At 33.8% G+C, this 24,044-nt stretch overlaps 2 protein-coding genes across 2 annotated transcripts; both read right to left on the bottom strand.

Annotated features, from left to right (window-relative positions):
• Positions 1-541: 541 nt before the first annotated feature.
• On the bottom strand, positions 542-3,559 carry LOC100255914 (beta-glucosidase 44). Its single transcript, XM_002281371.4, has 11 exons — positions 3,149-3,559; positions 2,979-3,037; positions 2,628-2,703; positions 2,474-2,545; positions 2,310-2,397; positions 1,966-2,218; positions 1,741-1,856; positions 1,440-1,651; positions 1,320-1,351; positions 1,105-1,207; positions 542-1,026 (listed from the first exon to the last, which is right to left on the bottom strand). The coding sequence occupies exons 1-11, from the start codon at positions 3,381-3,383 to the stop codon at positions 749-751; spliced, it is 1,524 nt and encodes a 507-aa protein (XP_002281407.1). The 5' UTR covers positions 3,384-3,559; the 3' UTR covers positions 542-748.
• A 5,771-nt stretch (positions 3,560-9,330) lies between these two features.
• Positions 9,331-23,834, bottom strand: LOC100266198 (actin-interacting protein 1-2). The gene is made up of 6 exons (XM_002281430.4): positions 23,362-23,834; positions 20,230-20,391; positions 18,186-18,372; positions 16,011-16,433; positions 11,615-12,022; positions 9,331-10,284 (listed from the first exon to the last, which is right to left on the bottom strand). Exons 1-6 carry the CDS (start codon positions 23,751-23,753, stop codon positions 10,027-10,029), a joined length of 1,830 nt encoding a protein of 609 aa, XP_002281466.1. The 5' UTR covers positions 23,754-23,834; the 3' UTR covers positions 9,331-10,026.
• Between the last annotated feature and the right edge of the window lie 210 nt (positions 23,835-24,044).

The raw sequence follows: 24,044 nt of genomic DNA, 5'->3' as shown, positions 1-24,044 counted from the left end.
TGTAGCAAAAAACTGACTTGAAAGGTCCTATAATGGATTTGAAAAATGACACTGAAACATTGACTATTGAACTTAACAACTAGAGCTTGCAAGAAATTTTTATTCAAGGTTCTGATTTGATGGCAATGCTTCCTGGAGAGGTAGGCAATTCATCTATCGAACTGAATAACTAGAGCTAGCAAGAAATTTTTATTCAAGGTTCTGATTTGATGGCAATGCTTCCCAGAGAGGTAGGCAAGTTCTGTGGAAAATTGAAAAGATTCACCCCATCAACATTGGAGTCCTTGTTTCTGAAGGGTGCTTCATGTTTGGAAAATGGAGACAAGGAACAGTTTCCTTATGATTTCTGTGAAGTTCCCTGATAAAGAGGTTTGGGTGCTGGAGACCCCTCTGAGGGTGGATTTATTTATTTTTATTTTTTATTTTATGTTGCTACTGATCACTTGGAAATCCAAACCTTCCAAGAGTTCCAGAGTTTTTTGGCTGCAGTTCATATTATCAGTTCAAAGTTGCAAGATCATATCATATAGTATGGAAAATCTAGAAAGAAAGCCTGAAACTCAAGTATTGAGTAACAGATTTATTTAATGGTGTTTTGAGTATTACAAACCGCCATTCCATAGAACACTAAACCTAAAGAAGGAAACGTTCTGGATGCCTGATGGAGTTCCCAGTTCTTCAACAAAGGCACCATTTACATTTAAACTAGACCTAAAACTAAAACAGACGAAAGGCATACTCCAAATGCCTAATGCCCCTTCTGAGCAAGCATCTGCTTGAACCACTTGGCAGACATTTTAGGATACCTCTTGAGGGTCCTCCAGTCAACGTAGACAATGCCGAACCTTGAAGTGTATCCTAGTCTCCATTCAAAGTTGTCCAGCAATGACCATGCAAAGTAGCCAATTACATTTGCTCCATCATCGATTGCCTTCTTTAGCTCAGTCAAATAGTTTGTGTAGAAGTTGACCCTTTTTGTGTCATGCAATCCCTGAGAAAGGGTGACATTACCCGGATCATCCATGCCTGCAAATCATGCAATAAATGGCATGAGACTGGTACAGTATTCTAATGTTTCATAAGACTCAAACCAGTGAAGCATACCATTTTCTGACAAAATCACAGTGGGGTTTCCATATCGCTCTTTTATGTAGGTCACAGCTTTGTAAAGACCCCAAGGAACTTTGTAGAGCCAGCTAGAATATGCCTGCATACATTCAATCAATCCACTACTAGAATTAAAACCAATCCCATTACCGATGTACTTGCAGAATGAAAAGGGTTTTTTATTTTTTTTCATTCCATGGTATAGAAATTACCCTTGGACCAATTGGCACTCCATGCTTTTCATCTGCAAAGTCCACAAGCGAAAAATGTGAGAACAATAAAAGTATGCACAGTAAACAACAAAACTAACAGAGATAGGGATTGTATCATACAAGCAAATCCAGCATGCCAGTCCTCCTGGTAGCCAGGGACTTTGGGTTTCGGCTTATCATACATGTAGTAGGCTGTATACTGGTTGATTCCCACGAAATCCATCGATCCTTTCACCATCTTCACCTCCGCTTTTGTGAACTTGGGCAGTCTATCTCCAACAATCTCTTGCATTGTTCTCGGATACTCTCCATATACAATGGGGTGAATAAACCTATAGAAAACAAAACCAACATTACTATTTGAATATCTATACTGCATTCATCCTACTCTGAATCAGTGGAGAATGCCAAGTATTTATACCATCCAACATGAAAGTCTCTGGATCTTTGAGCTGCTAGGTTGTCAGCCTTTGATCTTGTAAGAGGCTCATACCAAACAAAATCCAAGAGAATTCCAATCCTCCCCTTTTGTTCTTTCTGAGAAACATACTTTTATCAGTCAGTCAATCATCATCTTCTCCTCCATTGAATCAAACACATAACATCAAATTAGAGAGGTAAAAAAACACTAAAAACAGAACCATACTTGATATTTCTCCCTGTATCTCTGAACGGCAGCTGCATGGGACAAAATCAAATGATGTGCCACAATGTAAGGCTCTGTTCCAGAGTTCCCAGCAGTACAGTTTCCATACTCCTTGGAGCACCTCCCTGGAGCAAAGAAACCATTATCATAGCCAAGAGCAGCCACCACTCTTGGCTCATTAAATGTCATCCAATTCTTCACTCTGTCTCCAAACATCTTGAAGCAAAAGTCAGCATAATCCGCAAAATCTTTCCTGTAATATTAGACTCATTCATCAACCAATACACCACAGATAAATCCCCACAAAAAACCACAAATTTTTTCGAGGTTATTGCAGTACTTACACTACTCTGTAACTCAATAACCCATTGTATTTCTTCTCAAGTGCCAAAGGAAGGTCATAGTGATAGAGATTTGCATATGGGGTAATGCCTACAAAAATATAACTTGTGGGCTCAAATTATGTTCAATTTAGCATGAAAGATTTTAATTTTGTTGGAAAATTTACCTTTTTTGAGCAGGTAGTTGATCAGTCTATTGTAGTAAGCAACTCCCTTCCAATTCACTTTCCCAGTTCCCTCTGCATCAAAACAGAGTTTAGTTTTTTTTTTTTTTTTAATTACTATAATTATTATTTTCTGCAAAATCCATCTTGAAATCACCTGGGAAAATCCTGGACCATGAGATTGAGAAGCGGTATGCTTCAAAATTAAGACTCTTCATCAGGTCTATATCTTCCTGTTAACACATCAGTAGTTTTCAATTATTTCTTCAAATATTTGAAACAAGGCAAAAATGAAACAGATTATATATATAATTAAAAAAAAGACTTAAAAACTAATAAATAGAACTAAAAATAACTTTTTGCTAAGATGGAAAAATCTTAATTTTTTTATTATATAATAAAGTACAATAAGAAAATATAAATTTTTTATTATGTACAAAAAAATTAAATTATAATTGAGATGCACGTGAACAATGGGAAAATCTCTGACAGACACTAGAAAATTTACCTTGTACCGGTGATACTGGTCAACCGCCACCTCTCCAGTGCCATTATTCGCCACAATCCCTGCTCCCCAAAAATTATTTAAAAAAAAAAAAACAATAATCACAACAGTAATGTAGAAAAAAATAAATTAAAACTTCCAAAAATACAAAAAAAAAAAAAAAAAACGGTTACCGGGTTTTCGAATGAAGACATCCCAAATGCTTGGTCCTCGGCCGTCCTTGTCAGCCATGCCCTCGACCTGGTAAGCTGACGTGGCGGTGCCGAAGACGAAGCCCTTGGGGAAGCTCTCTCTGCTCAGTCCATGGGTGTTGAATATCAGCGACTCCTCATTGTGCTCCGCTGCATCTGCGACGCATTGGATTACAACGATCACCCACAGCACCGCCCATGCTCCCTTCTTGTTCATATTTTTCAGTAAGCTGTCTCAGAAGTGAGAGTTGAGGGAGCTATGGGCTTTTATTTATAGAGAAGAGATGGGATGGTATAGGATAGGGTGGGCCCTCCTCATTCATTATGCTCCCCCATACTCCCTCCCAATCGGACGATCCAGATGAAGCCGCTTAAGCGGTTTCACTGATGATGATGGAGGTGCGCAGGATCACAACTGTGCACCCTCCTCGTTTTAGGATGATTAAGAGGCAAAAGATTTGAGAGAATCTCTGCCGTTAAAATCTAGCGGAGAATAAGACAATGGTTTATTGGCTTAAGTCACGTGAGGGGGCACGAGGAACACTCCATGCAAGGGTAAAATGGTAAAGAAAGGTGCCTGTTTTCGTGGGTGGCCGCCTACGCCGTATGGATTTTTCAATTCCGAACAAAAGTAAGGGATCTTTTTAAAGTGAAATTACGAAAAATGGAAAGGGGCATTTTGGTCATAGAAATATGAGTAAGCCTAGAGAGACAAACGGTCCATTTGGATACAAGTTTTCTTGGACTTTGGAAACATATATGATATATCATACACCTTTCTTTTATATATATATATTTTTTATTTTTTCTTCGATATATAATTAGTGGGAATAAATAACTCAATAAAAATTCTAATCATTATTGAAATTATAGAATTTTTTGGCTTTTACTAAAATGTTATAATTTTTATTATAAAATATGAAAATAAAATAAAATTGAAAATAAAAATAAAGTTAAAAGGAAGAACATATTAATTTTAAAATTTGAGATAGAAAATATTTTTTTACCCCTCAATTTTTTTAAAACTATTACTTTTCTAATATAGACCTAAAAGAGTTTTGATATTAAAATATGAAGAATAAGATAAAAGTCTAAAAATGTGATTAAGATATTAATAATGTGATAAATATAAAAAAAAAAGATGATAAGGATGGAAAATTATAATTCAAATACAAAAATGTAACCAAAGTATAAAAAATGTGATAATATGAACATGTAATAAATATATAAGATAACACGATATGAAAATTTGTTTATTAGATAAGAACATATGGTTAATAAACAAATTTTCATATCATATTATCTTATATATTTATTATATGTTCATATTATCACATTTTTTATACTCTGATTATATTTTTGTATTTGAATTACACTTTTCTATCCTTATCTTCAATATATGGTTAGGATGACCTTGAGGGGGTAGTTCAATTGGTCCAGCCTTGGGTTTGCTTTCTAATGGTCACCGGTTCGAGTCCCCTCAGGACCACTGGAGGTTTATCCGATCGTTAACTTCAAGGCCCCGTGGGATTAGTCAAGGTGGGAGTAAGCTGGCCTGGACATCCACATTATAAAAAAAAAAAAAAAAAAAACATATGGTTAGGATGTGATTAAAATAACGTGATAAGTTTCAAAAATATGTATTAAATAAATAAAAGAGATATAATATTTAATTAAAATATTCTATATTTTTATTTTTAAAATTTAATTATTAAATTATATTTAAAAAATATCTTCAATATAATAATTAACCAATTTAAAAAATAATTATAAAGTTTATAGATTAATGTAATGCATGAAATCCAAATTTATATAAATTTTAGGATATACATGAAAAGAAAATGATTCAAAGTAGATGCTAATATTTAAATGAACAATCAACCAAGGGAAAGCAAAGGAAAATTAACTCATTGGGTTGCTCAACCGACAATGGCAGAGGTGGGTCATAGGTGGCTTCACTTTGGATAAGTAATTGGTAAATCAAATGTAAGAAGTTAAGATCCCTATTTAAACATTTTAAATTAATAAAACTATAATTTAACCGGTGACCAATTTTTTTTTTTTTTTTAAATTTAAATTTAAAAAATGATTAATTTTTTTTCCAAAATAACCTCTTAATATAATGACCAAATGCAATTGTAATAATCAAATTATGATTATAACCCTCTAATGGTAGATATAACCTCTCGACCATGGTTGAAACGGTCTAACTAGAGTTAGATTGGTTAATCATAAATGAATTGTCTAATGTCTATAACCATTCGAGTTTTCTTAAAACATGAAAGACATAAGATTAAGTCTAATGACTTTGGCACACCATGCACCTAGGCATCTTCGGACATGCCAAAACTTCCATGATATTTATTGAGGTGTTTTTGTGAATCAAGCAAGGAACCTATTACAATATCGAGAGGCACTTGCCAAAAAGTGCCATCAATCATTTTACATCGCATGTTTATTTAAGTTTCATCGTTGCATTATATCTAGTCTTATTCTTTATATCTTTATTCTATTATTTGTATCTTTATTTCTTGTTTCTAAAACATTAAGTGTTCAAAGAAATAAGGCCTATATGAAATAATGACATCTAATATAAAATAATGATATAAAGTAATGTGAATTTTTCATATATATATATATATTTTATTTTTTCTTTGATATGTAATTAGTGGGAATAAATAACTCAATAAAAATTCTAATCATTATTGAAATTATAGAAATTTTTGGCTTTTACTAAAAAGTTATAATTTTTATTATAAAATATGAAAATAAAATAAAATTGAAAATAAAAATAAAGTTAAAAGGAAGAAAATATTAATTTTAAAATTTGAGATAAAAAATATTTTTTTACCCCTCAATTTTTTTAAAACTATTACTTTTCTAATAGAGACCTAAAAGAGTTTATGGTATTAAAATATGAAGAATAAGATAAAAGTCTAAAAATGTGATTAAGATATTAATAATGCGATAAATATACAAAAAAAAAGATGATAAGGACGGAAGATTGTAATTCAAGTACAAAAATGTAATCAAAGTATAAAAAATGTGATAATATGAACATATAATAAATATATAAGATAACATGATATGAAAATTTATTTATTAGATAAGAACATATGGTTAGGATGTGATTAAGATAATGTGATAAGTTTCAAAAATATGTATTAAATAAATAAAAGAGATATAATATTTACTTAAAATATTATATTTTTTTATTTTTTTAATTTAATTATTAAATTATATTTAAAAAATATCTTCAATATGATAATTAACCAATTTTAAAAATAATTATAAAGTTTATAGATTAATGGAATGCATGAAAAGATATTTTTGAAAAGCAAAGGAAAATTAACTCATTGGGTTGCTCAACCGACAATGGCAGAGGTGGGTCATAGGTGGCTTCACTTTGGATAAGTAATTGGTAAATCAAATGTGAGAAGTTAAGATCCCTATTTAAACATTTTAAATTAATAAAACTATAATTTAACCGGTGACCAATTAATTTTTTTTAAAAAATTTAAATTTAAAAAATGATTTATTTTTTTCCAAAATAACCTCTTAATATAATGGGCAAATGCAATTATAATAATTGAATTATGATTATAACCCTCCAATTGTAGATATAACCTCTTGATCATGGTTGAAACGGTCTAACTAGAGTTAGATTGGTTAACCATAAATGAATTGTCTAATGTCTATAACTATTCGAGTTTTCTTAAAACATGAAAGACATAAGATTAAGGTGATGTTTGTTTTTTTTTATAATTTTTTATGGAAAGTAATTTGTTTTCAAAATTTATGTTGTTTGTTTTTCTATTTTTTTATAACTTATTATAAATTTTTTACTAAATAGAAAAAACCAAAATATATAGCTTTTTCAAAATAGAAAAAAATAACATATTAGTTTTCTTTACTTTTTAATACTTAATAGAAATAAAATACTATAAAAATAAACAATCTAATATTTAACACTATTAAACATTAAAGTTCTATTTAGAATAAAGTAAAAAAACAAACACCACGGGTTCAAAGAAATAAGACCTGTATGAATTAATGACATCTTAATATAAAATAATGATATAAAGTAATGTCGCTATTAATCCTTATAAACTACTCATCTCCATCTCCCATTTTCTCTTAAATTTTCCTTTCATGTCTCTATTAATTATTTTTAGCACTTCAAAATCAAATCAAAACCCTACAAAAATACCAAAAAAAAAAAAAAAAAGACCCAAGTATCCATACGTGTGCTTAAAAAATAATTTTACAACTTTTTTTTTTTTTTTTTTTATGTCCTCATTCTTGCTAAAATCCAAACAAGAAAAGAGAGAAGAATAATAGTGAGACTCTAGGGGCACGCCAATGCTGAATTGTCAACATTTTTCCTAATTTAAAAGTGTGGAGGACCCAATATTGGGACCCTTGTGCATGGCCATTAATTATGTGCCCACATCTGACCATAAATTGGTCCCATACTTCACTGAAAAGTCGATGAACAATAATATCAACTTTGTGATGTGTTGAGCCCACACCCCCACATGATTTTTCAACACTCGAGCACTAGTTTGAAATGAATATCCATGGCCTCGTTTCATTCTTACTACTACTTTTAGGGTTTACTAGAAATATTAGAATATTTCAAAACATCAATCTATAATATTCCAATTTTATTGATTCAAAAATCTATGTATGTTATAGATATAATGAAAGAATGTTGTATTTATATAATAAAATATTGAATTAAGACAATGTTTGTTTTTTTTTTACTTAATTTTAAATAGAATTTAACAATAAATTGTGTTTAATAGTGTTAAGTATTAAGTTATTTTTTTTATAATATTTTATTTTTATGAAACATTAAAAAATAAGAAAAAATTAATATGTTACTCTTTTTTTAAATTTAAAAAACATTAAATATTTTGATTTTTTTATTCCATAAAATATTTATAATAAGTTATAAAAAAATTTTAAAAACAAATAAGATAAAATTTGAAAGCAAATTACTTAAAAAAAAAAGAAAAAAAGAAAAAAAAAACACCCTCTAAGTTTAGTGTCCAAGAATGGCAACCATACCTTAAGCGTTTCCAATAATGAAACTACTTTTGTTCCCTTAGGACACAAACCTAACATCCCTTTCAACTAATTTATTTGTCAAATAGGCATGTGAATTTGATTCCACTAGTGATACAATAGAATTTTTGAAGTTGATTTCTGATAAGGTGGGCCAACCCATCAATAAAAGCAAAATAGTACACCTTGGAATTCATGGAGTGGTGGTCTGCCACATGAGACCAAGTGGGAAAGAGAGGTATAGCTAAGGATGTGTAGATTCAACCCTTTCTACTTTCAAATCCATTGCATTATTTTCAGCTCCTTCACCTTCACCTTGCCCCCTACCTTATATGTCTTCTCTATCTATGTAAATCTAAAGAATGTGCAATTGAATAGAGGAATATACCAATTCAATGGAAATTTATATATGTAACTTCTAATTATTTTTAAGAATAAAATTTTGTTCCTTTACTCAAATATGAGAACTACTTTCCTTACTTTACTTTATGCTATCATATACAATGCAAAATTTTTTGAAGTATATTCTCTATTTTCAATTATTGTTTAAAACATTTAAAAAAGAAACAAATGAAAATTCTTAAATTTATTCTGAAAATAAAATTAAAAAAAAAGACTATTTTTTGTCAAAAATTTACATGTGCTTTCTAAGTTAAAAAACTTATGTTTTGTTTTTAAAAATAGAAAAATATTTTATAGAAGAAGGCCTTTCTCCCTATTTTATCTGTAGATTGAACCCTATTTGATAAATTACCCAAACATGTATGAAACTCTAATTTGGTTCAAATTGGATCATCATCTAGCTTCTATAAAACTCTATTGTATTTGTAGACAGGTCATTTGTTTGAAAGTAATGGTAAAATATGATACACGATGATAAGATAAAAACACACATCTTGCTGTCTAGACTGAAATTGGGTCTAAAATCATATGCCCATCTCAGCCCTTTACATGGCTTGTCCTGGGCCTAGCCCATCTTGGCTCATAAATATTTTTGTCGAGTACAATTTCTATCAGGAAGAAGACCCATGAAAAGAGACAGGCATTTATGCAATCTTCAATGGACATGAACCACTCAAATCATAACTCCTATATACATACACAAGAAAACATGTATTGAGGCCTTTTGCTTGTCTTTAGAAACCCATTTATTACAGAACAAGAAGAAGATTACACTACCAACACACACTCAACAATCTTCACTCTTCCCATAACTGCAGGTGGAAAAACAAAAATACACAATAAATAAATAAATTCGTCTCACTTCCGGGCAAAAAAAAAAAAAAAAAAGAAAAAAAAAACAGGAAAAAAAACCCTTGATAGGATTCTATTACAGGAAACCAAACCACAAAGGGGAGAACGCGTAATTCACTCTCCTCCTCCAGCACTGTCTAACTTGAGACTTTCCCACTGCAAAATGTACACAAAACAGCTTCCACGGTTCAAATTCTGCAGTTTGACCATTCTCAGCGAAGATGTCAGTCTTAAAATTTCTGCGTTTTTACGTGCATTATAACACCATACCAATTCACTAGTCGCCTAATCACCCCCAAGCTGCAAAAAAGGGCACAAGTCTTGACCAAACTGTCACTTAAATAGAGCAGATGGGAAATATCCGCACAATCATAACTTACTAAAATGCTCTCCAGAATAATGCTCCTTTCCCCACTTCTTTCTCCAGTTTCGATCTCAAGCTGAACTCACAACAAACCTAAAAACCTGGTATATTTACCCAATTTATTAGTTATTCTTGACCTTGGTGTCCCCTCAGTGGGCTCCATCATCTTTGTCTATTGTGGGGTTAACTTCCAAACTCGAACACAAGCATCTTCGCCAGAACTCACCACACTGGTATCATCAGTAAATGCTAAACCATAAACCCCACCCAAGTGGGCTCCCTTTATGGTGACACGGCTGGATGCTGGCTTGTCAATCTCATATATGATGACACATGTGTCGAGTGACCCAGTAGCTACCATGCTGTTATCAGGAGACCAGGCCAGGCAATTTATGCGGGCAGTATGGTACAACATGTTCTTAACCCTCACCTGCATGAGATAATTGAATGAAAATAAATTAGGAGATGACACTTCCAAGTACAGGACAGAAGAGAACATGATAGTGCTCTGTTTAGCATTTAAATGTGGGCAATCTTTGTTCCACAACCACAGAAACTATAGCATATTAGAAATAAATTTATTGAATCCAACAAGGAGAAGATGGATCAAAATTTGGTAAAAAATAAAATTTCATAAAACCAATATCAGCTCCATGGTATACATATCATTGCTACCCAGCCTTAAAGATAAATGGAGCAGACACTGCTCCTCTGAAACGGAGGTTTTGGGAAAAATCAAGCAAAGTTATACCCCGGATCAGGGAGTGACCCTCTATTTCAAATAAAACAGTACTCAGATTTTACCTGCTTAAAACATACTGTAATCCTTCTCAAAATGGCCTCCTATGGCCGTTATGCAACATGAAGGGAACAGAAAAGAAAAAACAAAAAAAAAAAAGCAACCCCAAAGATCACCTTGTTGAGGCAAACTTAACATTCCAGCTTGACTGAACTCTATATTCCTTCATACTGTAGAAAGAACATCAGGATAGAACCCAGGGAATAGACTTTCCCCCATAGGCTCCACATTTCAAAGACATTAAAAATAAAAAATAAAAAAAATTCAGGATCCTTTTGAACTCAAAATTACCATTCTCTGTATCTCCAAAGAAAATATTGGAATTCAACTTCAAGGATGATTAAAATCAATGCGAAACCAAAACAAAGCACCTTTGTGCCCATGCAGACATGACACTGACGAATTCAATAGAATTGGAACTGATCAGCTAATGGTGTTAAGAACAAGCTCAATATCAAAATAACAAAAGAGCTAAGAAAACTGCTAGTGACCAGATGGTCAAACTCAATGAATCAAGATACCTTTTTCATGTGTTTCTTTGTAGGACTTATGGAACAATCTACCATGGTTTAATCATGAAATGCAGTGAAGAAATCAAAAGTGTCCTTGCTTGTCACAACCAATTCCAGTTGTTCCATCTAGACCATGTCAGGTCATGTGTTTGACAGGCTTTGTAAAAAAAATAAAAATGAGTGATGCTACATTTTAATCTGATTTTTGTTACTATGGAATGACAGGTGAAATCATAGAGCTTAAGAACATATGACGAGTAGAAATTTATTCTACAGATTGGTTCTTGATCCATTCGTGTATTAAAATAAAACAAAAGCCTGCTACATTTCAGATCTGTATGTGCCTGCCGGTATGTGTGTGAGAGCTGAGCAATCTTGATGCTAGAAACAAATATCTAAAGCAGAGAATACAAAATGATCTATGAAATATATTAAGTTGATCAAACTACCTCTCTGGAAGCACGGTCCCAGACAACAGCTTCTCGATTGGCATCTCCTGATGCAAACATAGAAACATCTGGGGAATAACGTATAACAGTAATTGCACCACGATGTTTCTCAAGTACTGCCTCTTCTTTTAAAGTATCACCTGTGACAGAATATATGTGTAATTTGCCATCCTGCCCACCTATTATAGCTTCACTTCCATCAGGTGAGATTACAGATGCGGCCACAGGAAACCCAAGGTTAATGGTCGATACTACATTTGTACCACGGAGAATAACAACTCCTGAATCAGTTGAAACCAGTGCCAGTTCAGGAGAAAGAAGGGAAAGGCTCAAGTCCTTTGGTTGACTGCCAATATCAACGCAATCTGCATCCCCACATTGATCCCCTTGTAGAGAAACTCTCCAAATCTGAGTCAGAAGAAAAGCAAACAACACATTAAAAATAAAAGAATATCATACAATTTTCTTAATAGAAGTGTGAGTTATGCAGAGCTCATGGACTTTGAGAAGTAATAGAGTCGATTTTATCTTCACTTCCAAAAAGAGGGATAATTGAATAAGTGGTTCAAACTGAGTGTTCTAGGCAAATATCCCAGCATTTTTTCCATTAACATAGAAAAGAGGAAAGAAATAGTATCCATGTTTTATCAAAGTTGAAGTATGAGAATAGGTGTAAAAAAAGTCATTCAATCTCCATGTTTCAAGCAGGATAGCATCCATGGGTGATTGGATAGAAAAAAATTGTACATGCTTTAGAGTTATGATAAGACGGTTTCTCATGGGATCACATTTTCATCAGTACAATCTAAAAGAGTGGCTCTCTCTAAAAGAAATTGTGTTTCAAACAAAAATACTACCCAAAATACCTCTCAAAGAGATTTGTCTATGTAACATACATTTGACTGACTTGTATCAGTTAACTCCAACAAAATCATATACAACAGACCTAAAAAGCTAAACTTCCATCAAAATTTGGGATTGTTGGACAGAAATGCCCTTACATGAATTATGTTATTGCCTTAGATTAGGTTGACAATTTTATTCTATTTATGCCCCAATTTTGACATCGCTTACTTTCTTGGATCTTTATTATCATGATCAAGTTCAAGCAACTCAGCATCAATTTTGGTCAAGGCAAGGATGTGTTTGGAGGAATATGACATCTCAATGGCCATTGAAATTGATGAATTTGAAAATCTGAGCAAAATAGAATGAAAAAAGTCAAAATTGTGGAAATGAGCTGAGTCTAGTGTTCGAATGGCACTAGGGGGCACACATTTAGATGCTGTTCTATTCTTCAAACATCCCCTTGGATGGTTCAAGAGCTCATTCATTTTTTAACAAATTATGTTTTTTGAATGCTTAGAATTATCCTTCTCAATAATTTTTCACTTCATAAATCCACTACAGGTAAGCCTTTTAGGGTTTATCTATTATGTTTTTTAAATGCTTAGAATTATCTTTTTCAATAATTTTGCACTTCCTAAATCCACTACCACTAAGCCTCTAGAGTTATCTATAAAAAATTAATTTCTGGACTTATGATGAGGACACAAACAAAACTGGATAATTCTTAATTGAACATTGAAGAACTTGGACTGCTTATCCCCCTTAGACAGTTCCATGGCTCAAGAATACACTTTCAAATTGATTCAATGGGCTTTCTATTTGAACCCCAACTTTTCCTCATTAGACGTCCTAACTCTCTATTTATCTATTGATTGGATCCCCTTTAGATAGTTCCATGGCTCAATGGCTCAAGAATACGCTTTCAAAAATAAACTTTCAAATTGATTCAAAGGGGGTTCTATTTGAACCCCACCTTTTCTTCATCACATGTTTTGACTCTCGATCTATATATCTATCTTTTTTTTTTTTTTTTGATAGGTAAAGGCAATTGTATTAAAAGAAAAGGCATACACGACGTATACAAAGCAACTAAATAGGCGCGAATACACAAAAACTAGCAACCGCACCCTAAGAAGAACCTTACCAATCTACAAAGTCTAGCAAGGACATAGAACCATCCCCAATGTACAATCTAGCCCAATCCCAAAATAGATACAAAAGGAGTTTTTAAATGTATGGTCTAAACTTTCACAATTCTCAAAAACTCTCTTATTTCTCTCCTTCCAAATGGTCTAAAAAAGGCATAAAGAAGCAATTTTCCAAGCCTTTTTCCTTTTTTTTTAACCAACGAAAGAACCTCCTCAACTCGAGCAACCTTCTCACCAAAGAGTTCATCACCCACTGTACATCAAATAAAGCAAAAATCAGCTGCCACAAAATGCGGGCTTTTGAACAATGCAGAAGAATATTATCACTTGTTTCTTCCTCTTCTTTGCACATGTAGCATCTATTAGGCATCTTCCAACTCCTCTATCTATCTATCTATCTCTAGAAAATAGAGAGGGGCATGTAGAAATTATAAAAGTGTCTATTGAATCAATGCAAAATCAAATGGTTTAACAAAAAGGTGTAACATGAAAATTGACATCTTAGCAACCTAAAAATAAAATGTTCATAAGAACATTTATAACACCATGCATAAAAAATATTCCTAACCCTAGTTCACTGAAAAGTGAACATTCCTGCTGGAAAAAAAAGGACCAGAGCTTCCCCATTTCTTCACTGATTATCAAATAATCATTCAATATTTTCAGTTTTGGCTGAAGGCAAGCTATTTATATAGCATAGATATATGTTCAGGTAGTAGCCTATGCCTAAATTGTTTTCCATGGAAGAGATCATAATAAATTTCTATGGGGAGGAGGGGCCTTAGAGAACAAATTATACTTAGTGAAGTGGTCAACTGTTTGTAAAGCCAAATCAAAAGGTGGCCTAGGTGTTCGTTCTCTTTCTTTGCTAAATAAGGTCCTTCTTTGCAAGTGGTGTTGATGTTACTTTAGTGAAGGTGATTCACTGTGGAAAAATATCATTAGGGGAAAGTTTGGGCAGGAAGAAAGGGGTTGGAGGTCAGGTGTGGTGAGGGATTCCTATGGGGTCGGGGTTTGGAAAACGATTAGGAAGCAGTTAAGACTTTTTTAAGTCGAGGGTTTTAGGTAGTGAGAGTAGGGTGAAGTTTAGGAAAGATAGGTGATGCAGTGAAGAGCCCTTATGTGAGACTTTTCCTTCCTTGTTTGCATTAGCTGTTATGAAAGAGGCATGAGTAGCTGACTTTTGGGAACAAAGAGGGGAAGGAGGAACTTAGAACTTCCATTTTGTCAAGAATTTGAATGATTGAAAGTTGGTTGACATGGAGTGGTTTCTTCACATACTCCATGGACAAACAGTGAAGAGGGAGAAGGAGGATAGAGTGGTTTGGAAGGAGGATAGCAAAGTGGTTTTCTCTATAAGAGGGCTTTATTCTCTTTTGGAGACAGGTTGTGCTATCCCTTTTTCCTTTAAAGATTGTTTGGAACTCATGGATTCCTACAAAGGTAAGTTTCTTCACTTGGGATTGGGGTAAGGTGTTGACTTTGGATCAACTTCAAAGAAAAGGGTGGACGTTGGTCAATAGGTGTGTTTTGTGCAAGAAGAAGTCAGAGTCCATTGATCATATTCTTCTACATTGTGATAAAGCGAGAGTTTTATGGCAATTGGTGTTCTCCTTTTTTGGTATTCAATAGGTTATCTTTAAGACGATTAGAGAGACCCTTCTTGGGTTGCACGACTCTTTTGTTGGTAGAAGGCATGTTAAAGCTTGGAGGACTACTCCTTTATGCATATTTTGAACCATTTGGAAGGAAAGAAATTGGAGATGTTTTGAAAATGAGGAGTTGTTAGATCAAAGACTAAAAACATCTTTCTTAACAATTTATCTATGTGGGTTAAAGTGTACATAGGTAGAGGCTATACGCCTTTGGTGGACTTCATAGATTGGTTGGGTCTTTGTTGAGGGAGGGATATTTCCCTTCTTTCCTGCTTCTTTTTTTAGTGCTCAATGCATACAACCCGTGTACTTTCGTGCACTTTTTGCATTTATATAATACTCTATCTTATTTATCAGAAAAAAAAAAAGATAGATACAAAAATCATAAAATATTTAGACACAAGGAAAATGAGGATGACACATCACTCATGCATCAACATATGCATGGAACTTCATTTATTGTTTCATACACATGCTTAGTAAACGCATGTAAAATATAACAAATGGACTCACAATCAGGTTCATGACACTTTGGGCATACGTCACAGAATAAACAGGATAACATGGATAGAACTTCAGAGAATAATTAACATGGATTAGAACTTGAGAGAAGCATATTTTTTATTTTCCTTTCTTTATACTGGTAAGGAGAAAAAAAAAGTGGAATAAAAAGATAAAGCAGAAAAAACATTTCATATATGACTTAGATGGACATAAGCATGCATATTTCAAATAATTAGTCACCTTGTTGTCAAATCCAGATGAAACAATCTCTTCTTCAACTGCTGCAAAACACTTGATTTGAGAATTCTCTTTCCTATCCAATCTTCCGCTATATCCAATTCCTTGAATCCATTTAATTATTAAACCATCATAGCTGGTGGACAACATAACTTTGGGATTGCTTTTGAGTACTGCTAGTGAATTAACATTCTTCATGTGTCCAGAGAACGATAATGGGCCTTTATCCAGATCACTTGCTGAGAATATACTGACTGTGCCACCAAGAGAAATCGTGACAAGATGATCATTTTGCCAAAGACACCCCACTAACATGTCTTCCACTCCTCCTGAGCCGGGACAAGTTAAAGTTTTCTTCACCTTTCCATTACCATCCTCAGAGATCTCCCATACTTTTGCAGACTTGTCAGCAGACACAGTCAACACCTAGTGAAAATACCACTTATTATCATTAGATAATAAGGCAGCAAACAAAATGTCAAAATATATAATAAGCATGCCACATGGAACTGAATACAAGTGTCAAGTGCAAATGCATCTGTAGGCATTGAATTTGACCAATCCTTAAATGTTTGGAAGTGGGGACATGGCTATGTGACTAAGGTGTCCTTTTATTCTCCATATCTACTTAGGTAAAAATTAAATCCATGTGTTACATAACTTGTTAGACATGGGCACTTCACGCATTTTGAAATCTTCAACAGAGAGATGCAAAAGATCAAGTACCCTAAGCCTAAGAATTAGAGTCATAATGGGTTATTAGAATCCCAGTAGACTTTGAATTTCTTAGAAAAATCTATAAATAAGGCTAATCAATGTAAATCAAGGTAATTGATTGAAGTTAATAATATTTTTTTTTTTTTTGCAAGTGTTGCAATCCTTAATAGTGAGACTTTATTGAGGCTTCAGTGAAATCCTAAGGTTTCTATCTCTTCTTCTTTGTATCTTCTTTCTCTATATTTTTTTATTTGTATTTTTCTCTATCATAAACTTTATCCCTAGTTCCCTTCCTTAAACCCTAAAAAATTAAAAACCCTAGCCCACCTATTTGATTGTAGGCAACCATCCTAGAGTTGTTGTGCATCACATGGATACTTCAAGCATTTTGAATCTTCAAGTGAGGGATGCAAAAGATCAAGTACCCTAAGCCTAAGCACTTTGTCCTGATCACAAACTTTTTCCTCTTTTTTTGGTGCAATGCCAGTTGTGTTGTAAAAAATAGAATTTCAAACTCATCTTCTATATTCATATCCTTCTATGTTCTAACTAATATTGGTGGTGTATCTATAATGTAACATAATACAAAGCAGTGAAAAGCCAAAAAATAATAAATAATAAATAAAAAAAAATAAAAAATAAAAAAATAAAAACAGAAGGGAGAAGAAAATCATAAGGATGATTATCATGCACAACCACATGTATAAAAACAATTTTGATACAGAGAACACAGAGCATTCAATCTCTGTGGACAAAGGCCATTTAGTCCTGTTGACTTACATGTTAGGAGAGTTGAGCAGGATATGGTTTTAAGTCCTAACCTCTGGCATTTTTGCATGCAAATGGTCCCAAGACTCAGATCTGCACATTCGTATTTGGCAGCCTGAGACTTGTACCATTAGGGTCTGAAAATTCAGACCCTAATATTTGTACTTGTCTACATTTATCATTGTCGACATTTATAAGTAAATTTTATTTAAATAGGCTAAGGTCATTACTAGGTTGTTGGAATTGATATGGTCCTAGTATCTGTATTTTTGCATAAAATGGCCACTATCCAGAAAAACCTGCAGATTTGCATTTGGCAGTCTGAGACACTTACTTACCTTCGTATGCTCAATACTCTACATTTTTCTATTAAGACAATAGTTGTTATATCATGGTATCATACACCCTCTTTAGTATAGAAGAGGGCATAAATAATTGGCATCAGATTGTAAGCACCTTAGGTTTTATAAAGCAGGTAAAAGATAAAAACAAGAGCTTCTATTTTTTTCCCTTTTTCTTAAATCTTCAACTTAAATTCCATTTGAACTAATTGAAAAAAGACCTTTTTTTGTTTGAAAAAGGACCATTTTTGTTGCAAAAAAAAAAAAAAAAAAAAGGAGTTTAAAAAGTAGCTTTTGTTTCTCTCCCAAATTTTTTATTAGATCTTGAGCAGAGTAAATTTTCTGGGCTTACTTGTTTACTATCAGGACTCCAGCTGACAGCATAGATGCTGCCTTTATGACCATCTTCAGAGGATAGCTCTCCAATCTTCTCTCCGGTTTTTCCATCATAAATCACACCCTTCTTATCAGAACTTACACTGATGAACTTGCTCCCATCTGGAGAATACCTTATACAGTTGACAAAATTTGAATGATGCCTGCAGATTAATAAACAAAAATCTTCGTGAACACAATAATTTGTGAAACAAATACTCAGCTCCAAAGCACTCATCATTTTCTTATAGTCACTCCAAGAAGATAATGAACAAACAATACAAAAGATTTCATTAATCTAAGTCATGTGAAAACACAATGGAACAATTTTCTTAGAGTTGAAGAGGTTGTTCAATAAAGTTCAAGCAGATTTTTGTATCCAAAGTTCCAAAAGAAAATTCCCACTCCCCTTTCATTTTTTGTGGCACTGTGGGCGCTTTTTTGGTGTCTCTTTTCTTTTTACCTATCAAAAAAAAAAGAAAAAAAAAGAAAAGGAAATTCCCACTTCCCCTCGTCTTCAGCATCCACTCACTCCAATACAGGTGGATATTGATATGATTTGAAAGACAATGTAAATATTACTTAATATAATGACCAATTGAACTCTAGTTGTCTTTATTGATGATAAGTATAGTAGGTTCATCACAAGTAGGTAGCTCATATTGTAGGGTCTCAGAAAAGGATTTTATGGATTCTTGGATTTCTCAAAGTGAAAGTGTTCTTTGCTGGAAAATCAAATCAATGTTGCTCTGTACAGAAAAATCCTGGATTTGAAAGGATGTAGTTCCTAGTTCAAATTGCTCCAATATGGATGTGGAGAGAAGAAATAGGCACATTGCATCAATATTTGGATGCATCAAGAAATAGGCAAAGGTTCCCGCATTTTCATGCACAGGTATGGGTAAAGAAGTCAGTCCAAGAGAGTAGGCTCAGGATAGCAACTTTAGAACAAAGAAGCATATTGGGAGAAAGGATGAAGTTACCAGACACAACACTTAAAACAGAAGCCTATCAAGAAGAAAAAAAAGAATAAAATTCTAGATTGCAAAAACAAAATGGGTAGAATAAATATTTAGGAAAATTGACAATATAAGAATCAGAGAAATAAGGTAGGGATGATTGCAGATAAAACTCTGAAAGCAGTAAGGTAAGATTAGCAATTTAGAATATAGGAACACTTATGTAGGACAACCCTAAAGTGGTTGTCTACAATCAAATAAGGGTAGGTAAGGGCTTTACTACTTTACGATTTGAGGAGTGGAACAAGGAATTATGGCTATGGTAGCAAGGAAAGGAAATAAAAGTCAGAAAAAAGAAAGAAAAGCTGGAGAATAAGAGAAGAAAAAAAAAACTTAGTGTCTGTTTGGCTATATTTCTTGATTTTTGTTTTTAAAAATAGAAACTTCCATATATAAAGTATAAACTCTTACACAAAAAGTATAGCACAAAAAGACTAGACTTACCTTATGTCCTTAAAAATTCCTTTCCAAAATTTTAAAATTTGAGTATGTCAAATTTTTTTAATACCTCAATTTTTTTAATCAGTTTTTAAAAACCATTATCTTTTTAATGTAAGCCTCTAAAAGTTCCTATATTTCATAAAGAAGTCACTACTATTTCCTATTTTTAAAAACAAAATGCAGTAAATATATCCAAATGGACACTTTGTTCTCACAATTATAACTAGCTACAAAATCATATATTCCTCTAGAAAAATTTATGATCTCAAACATCATATTATAATAGCTTATTGGAAAGAATTTGCAGTCAATTCCTTCATGAGGTGGGGAGGGTGAGAAACGCTTGTAGATGCATAGGCATTTGACTACACCATCCAGAGGTTGAAGTAGCTAATAACCTTGTAGAGGCATAGGCATTTGACTACACCATCCAGAGGTTGAAGTAACTAATAACCTTCATCTCTGCATATGCATGACTGAATATAGTAACACATGAAAATGCATTATAGGAACACATGAAAGACATCTTAGTCAGACTACAATAATTACACTACAACAAACCTGTGGGATTGCTTGAATTTAAAAGGTGGTCCTTCGTAGAAGTTCACTAGAAAGTCCTCTCCACATGTGACTATGCGAAATGGTCTGGTTGGCTTAAATGCACAGCTAAGAACTCGCTTTGAATGGCCATCAAACTCCCCCACATTACTGCCTGAGTCCCACCTATTTAAGACATAAGAGGATAAGAAAGTATTTCATTGTATTGAATTGAAGTGAAAATAACAAGCATAATAATGTAACATATAGATATTCATGAAGGCTGCAATTAACTTAAGGCATCAATAGGCTAAGTACCATGAATGATGACAATTCACTCAAATGTAAGATACAGTAATTAAAAATATACAAGACAAACCATCTAACCATCCCCCTCTTTTAAGAGATGCTTGAACATGGTAAATGGCCAAAATGTGCAAATACTTTAAGAAGAAAGCCCAACCCCAAGAAACGAGTATGGAAGCATAATTAATATGGTAGTATGAAACCTGCAGCTAATATGCTTCTATTTGATGATGGCCTCTTGGTAAATTGGAGCATGTCAAAACATGCCAACAACCTTTGAAACAAGGCTGAAAATATTAGAAACTGACGGAATATTGGTCACTGGATTTTACAAAATCCTAATAAATGAGATAATATCACTAATAACGAAGGCCACATTGAATTCCTTGTCATAAGTTGAATACTGTTGCTTTGCATTAATTAGAAAAAATGTCATTGGATGCCCTTCCAATTCCTGCGTTGGAAGCATTAGCTGACACTTCAAGGGCCCCAATCTCTTTAGAGGAATCATCATCTTTGTCATTTTCTGTTGTCGTCATCTCTTTTGTATCAACATTAATGTGCAAATTTCCTTTTCAGCATTCCCACGCCATAAGCCCCATTTCTCTACATTTACAACAATGCTCACTGATCATCAAACTAAGTTTTTTTGCAAATTTGAGCTTGTCCAGCAAACCTCATTATAGTAAATTGAACCCACCTTTCATCTGACATGTCATACCAACCGAAGTATCTCTTTCCAAGGTAGCCAACCAATCCAAAAAGACTTAGATTAATTTTTATAGCAAAATTGGTACTTCTATACTTACCTTCATCGTAATATCACCAGCTATGACATGCTGATCATGTGTATTATGCCAATCCAACTCCATGACATCATTTTCTATATCCAAGAGAGCAGTTTGAAGCCTTTCAAGATGATTTGTTGCCCTCGGATTAGTCCTAGGAGGCAGATTTGAACTAACCCCTTGCTTCACAATCTCCCCAACACATGCTTTCTTGTCTTTAGTGTCACCAATTGCTGGTTTGGAAACAATTAACAGTGTGTGGTTCTTGTATTTGGGCTTCCAAAGCATCAACCTTCTCCATAATCATGTAGAGAAAATTGTCAAGTTGATGATTTGTCAATTTTCCTTTAAAACCTCGACCACTTCTACTTGTCATAGTGCTATAGTAGGCTTTGATACCAAATTTGATGCAGGATCTTAGAATTTCTAGCACTATACGGCTTTCTTGTGTTATAAAATAAGGTGAAGAAAATAAAAGATGGCTGGAGAAAAAAAGGAAAAGAAGAAGAAAAGAAATCCTTGGCAATCACACCAAGGTTCCTAGGCAATCACATCTAGCATTTCCAAAGCAATCACACTTGGGAAGCACACAGTCAAACACTTAAAGAAGCATAATAGATGCTGAAACTTATATTAAACTTCTCCCACTACTTTGGAAGACTATATATGTATATAATAACCTTAACAAAGGTCAACCACTGAATAAAATAAAAACTTAATTAAAATAGAAACTTACCAAAATAACTATGACAAGTCCCAAGATGAATTTGATTCATCATTAGTGTCCCACATTGCGGCTTGGACATTGGGACCAGCCTTTCGCCTCCTCTTGTAAGTCTCCAAAGGCTGTTTCCAATGTTGTTTTCCATAAGATTTCCATCTATTAGGTGAATAAAATTTTGTCCATGGTTAGGTTCACCGCATTGCTTTACAGGATTCTGACAGGATTTTTTCTGGAATCCAAGGGGTTTATTTTTCAAGGTGGTTTCATTAGGGGCTTTAAGGTGGGGACTTCTTGGGGATGATTTTTCTTTTTTTTTTATAGGTAAATTTTTGTCCTTTTAGGGACTTGAACCTGAAACCTCCCAGAAACCCTCCCCAATCTTTTACCACTTGAGCCAGCCCTCAAAGGCTTCTTGGGGATGATTTTGGTGCATTGGGAATGAAAACATTTGAGTAAAATGGGGGAAAGGAATGAAATAGAATAGAAATTAGCAATTCTAATGATCAAAATGGAGGGAATTTGCGAAGAGAAATGGATTCTCAATTTCCTTGCTAAAAATGGTGGAGTTTGGGAGGATTTGGAACTAATTAAAAGCATAAGCTGGGAAAAAAATTTCTTTCTCCATAACTATCCTTGTCACAACCCTTCCTCTTTAACCATGCTCTATGAAAGTTAGTACTCTCTCTCTCTCTCTCTCTCTCAATATGCTATGAAAGTCTGTATTCTCTCTTTTTCTCTATTCAACATTATTTCATCATCTCATTGTCCCTCTCTACCATCTCCACCACTGATTGATTAGTCCATTGCAGAACTTTTATACACTTTTTGGTCGGAAGTTGAATAGATAAGGTAACTTAAATCATGTTAGGAGTGTTAACTTAGAGCTTAATCTCAGTTGTCTAATAGACGTGTGAAGCATTACGTTGGATATTCTTTTATGCTTCAAATAATTAGTCCGTACCATGAACAAGTTATTTTTATGCATGAAGTTTTCAATTACCACTGCAAATTAATTTATCTCCGGCAGATAAATAGGATATAATTGACATTTTAATTGTAATTGAAGATAATTAAATCTTTTTTCATTTTTTTTGGATTCCTTAGCATCTTAACAATGTAAGGGCAAGTTATTGTCCTACTCCTACAAGTTCACTGGAAAACGTAGTTTTGTATAACCAAATAAGCAAATGAATTCTCCGATTTAAATTCCCTCCAATTTTCATTTCATCTCATTTTCAGTGATTGAATCACTTTCTTTCGTTTCATTTCCTCAATTTACTCAGTAAGCAAACACAGCAGCATCAATAGCACATTCTCAAAAACCAAAAAACTACTCACATAAAAGCGCGAACAAACGACTTGCCCTTGCCGTCACCAGACACCACGATCCTCATCCCATCCGCTGACCATTGAAGATCATCGATCCGACCAGACAAAACCCTAAACTCCTTCTTCAGCACATGATCATTGTGCGTCCCCCAAATCCTAACCGTTCCTGAGACGTCCGCTGATGCGATCCACTCGCCGTTGGGGGAGAAACGCGCCACGGTAGCCTGATACGCGTGCTCTCCATAGATGGAGACCTCGAGAGGCTTATGGAGGTAGCGGATGATGACGGATCTACCGTTGGTATAGAGAATGGCATTGGATTTGGGATCGCCGGAGATGAGAATGCCTCGGCCGCGCTCCGTGGACGGCACGCAGGCGTAGGTTTCAGAGAGCTCTGGCATTGGGAAGATGGAGATTAAGACTGTTTTGGGGAGCTTGCGAAAATCAGAGTAGAAGGCGAGTGGAGATCAGAGTTGAAAAGTTCTGGGAGCCTTTTATAGTTGTCTCCCTCTTCATTACGTGTCCTCAATCATGCGCTCCATTCATGTAATATTTTGCCTTTTCAAGGGTATTTTTGGTCATCAAAATTTTGAGGTGATTTAGGCGCTCTTTGGATCCACTTCCGTTTTTTTTAACTTAATATAAAACACCTGTTATAATTTTTCATGTGTTTCTTTTATTTTTATTTTTAT

This window comes from Vitis vinifera, chromosome 17, assembly GCF_030704535.1.
Source record: "Vitis vinifera cultivar Pinot Noir 40024 chromosome 17, ASM3070453v1".
NCBI classification, from domain to species: domain Eukaryota; kingdom Viridiplantae; phylum Streptophyta; class Magnoliopsida; order Vitales; family Vitaceae; genus Vitis; species Vitis vinifera.
This window is presented reverse-complemented; position numbering and strand designations above follow the sequence as displayed.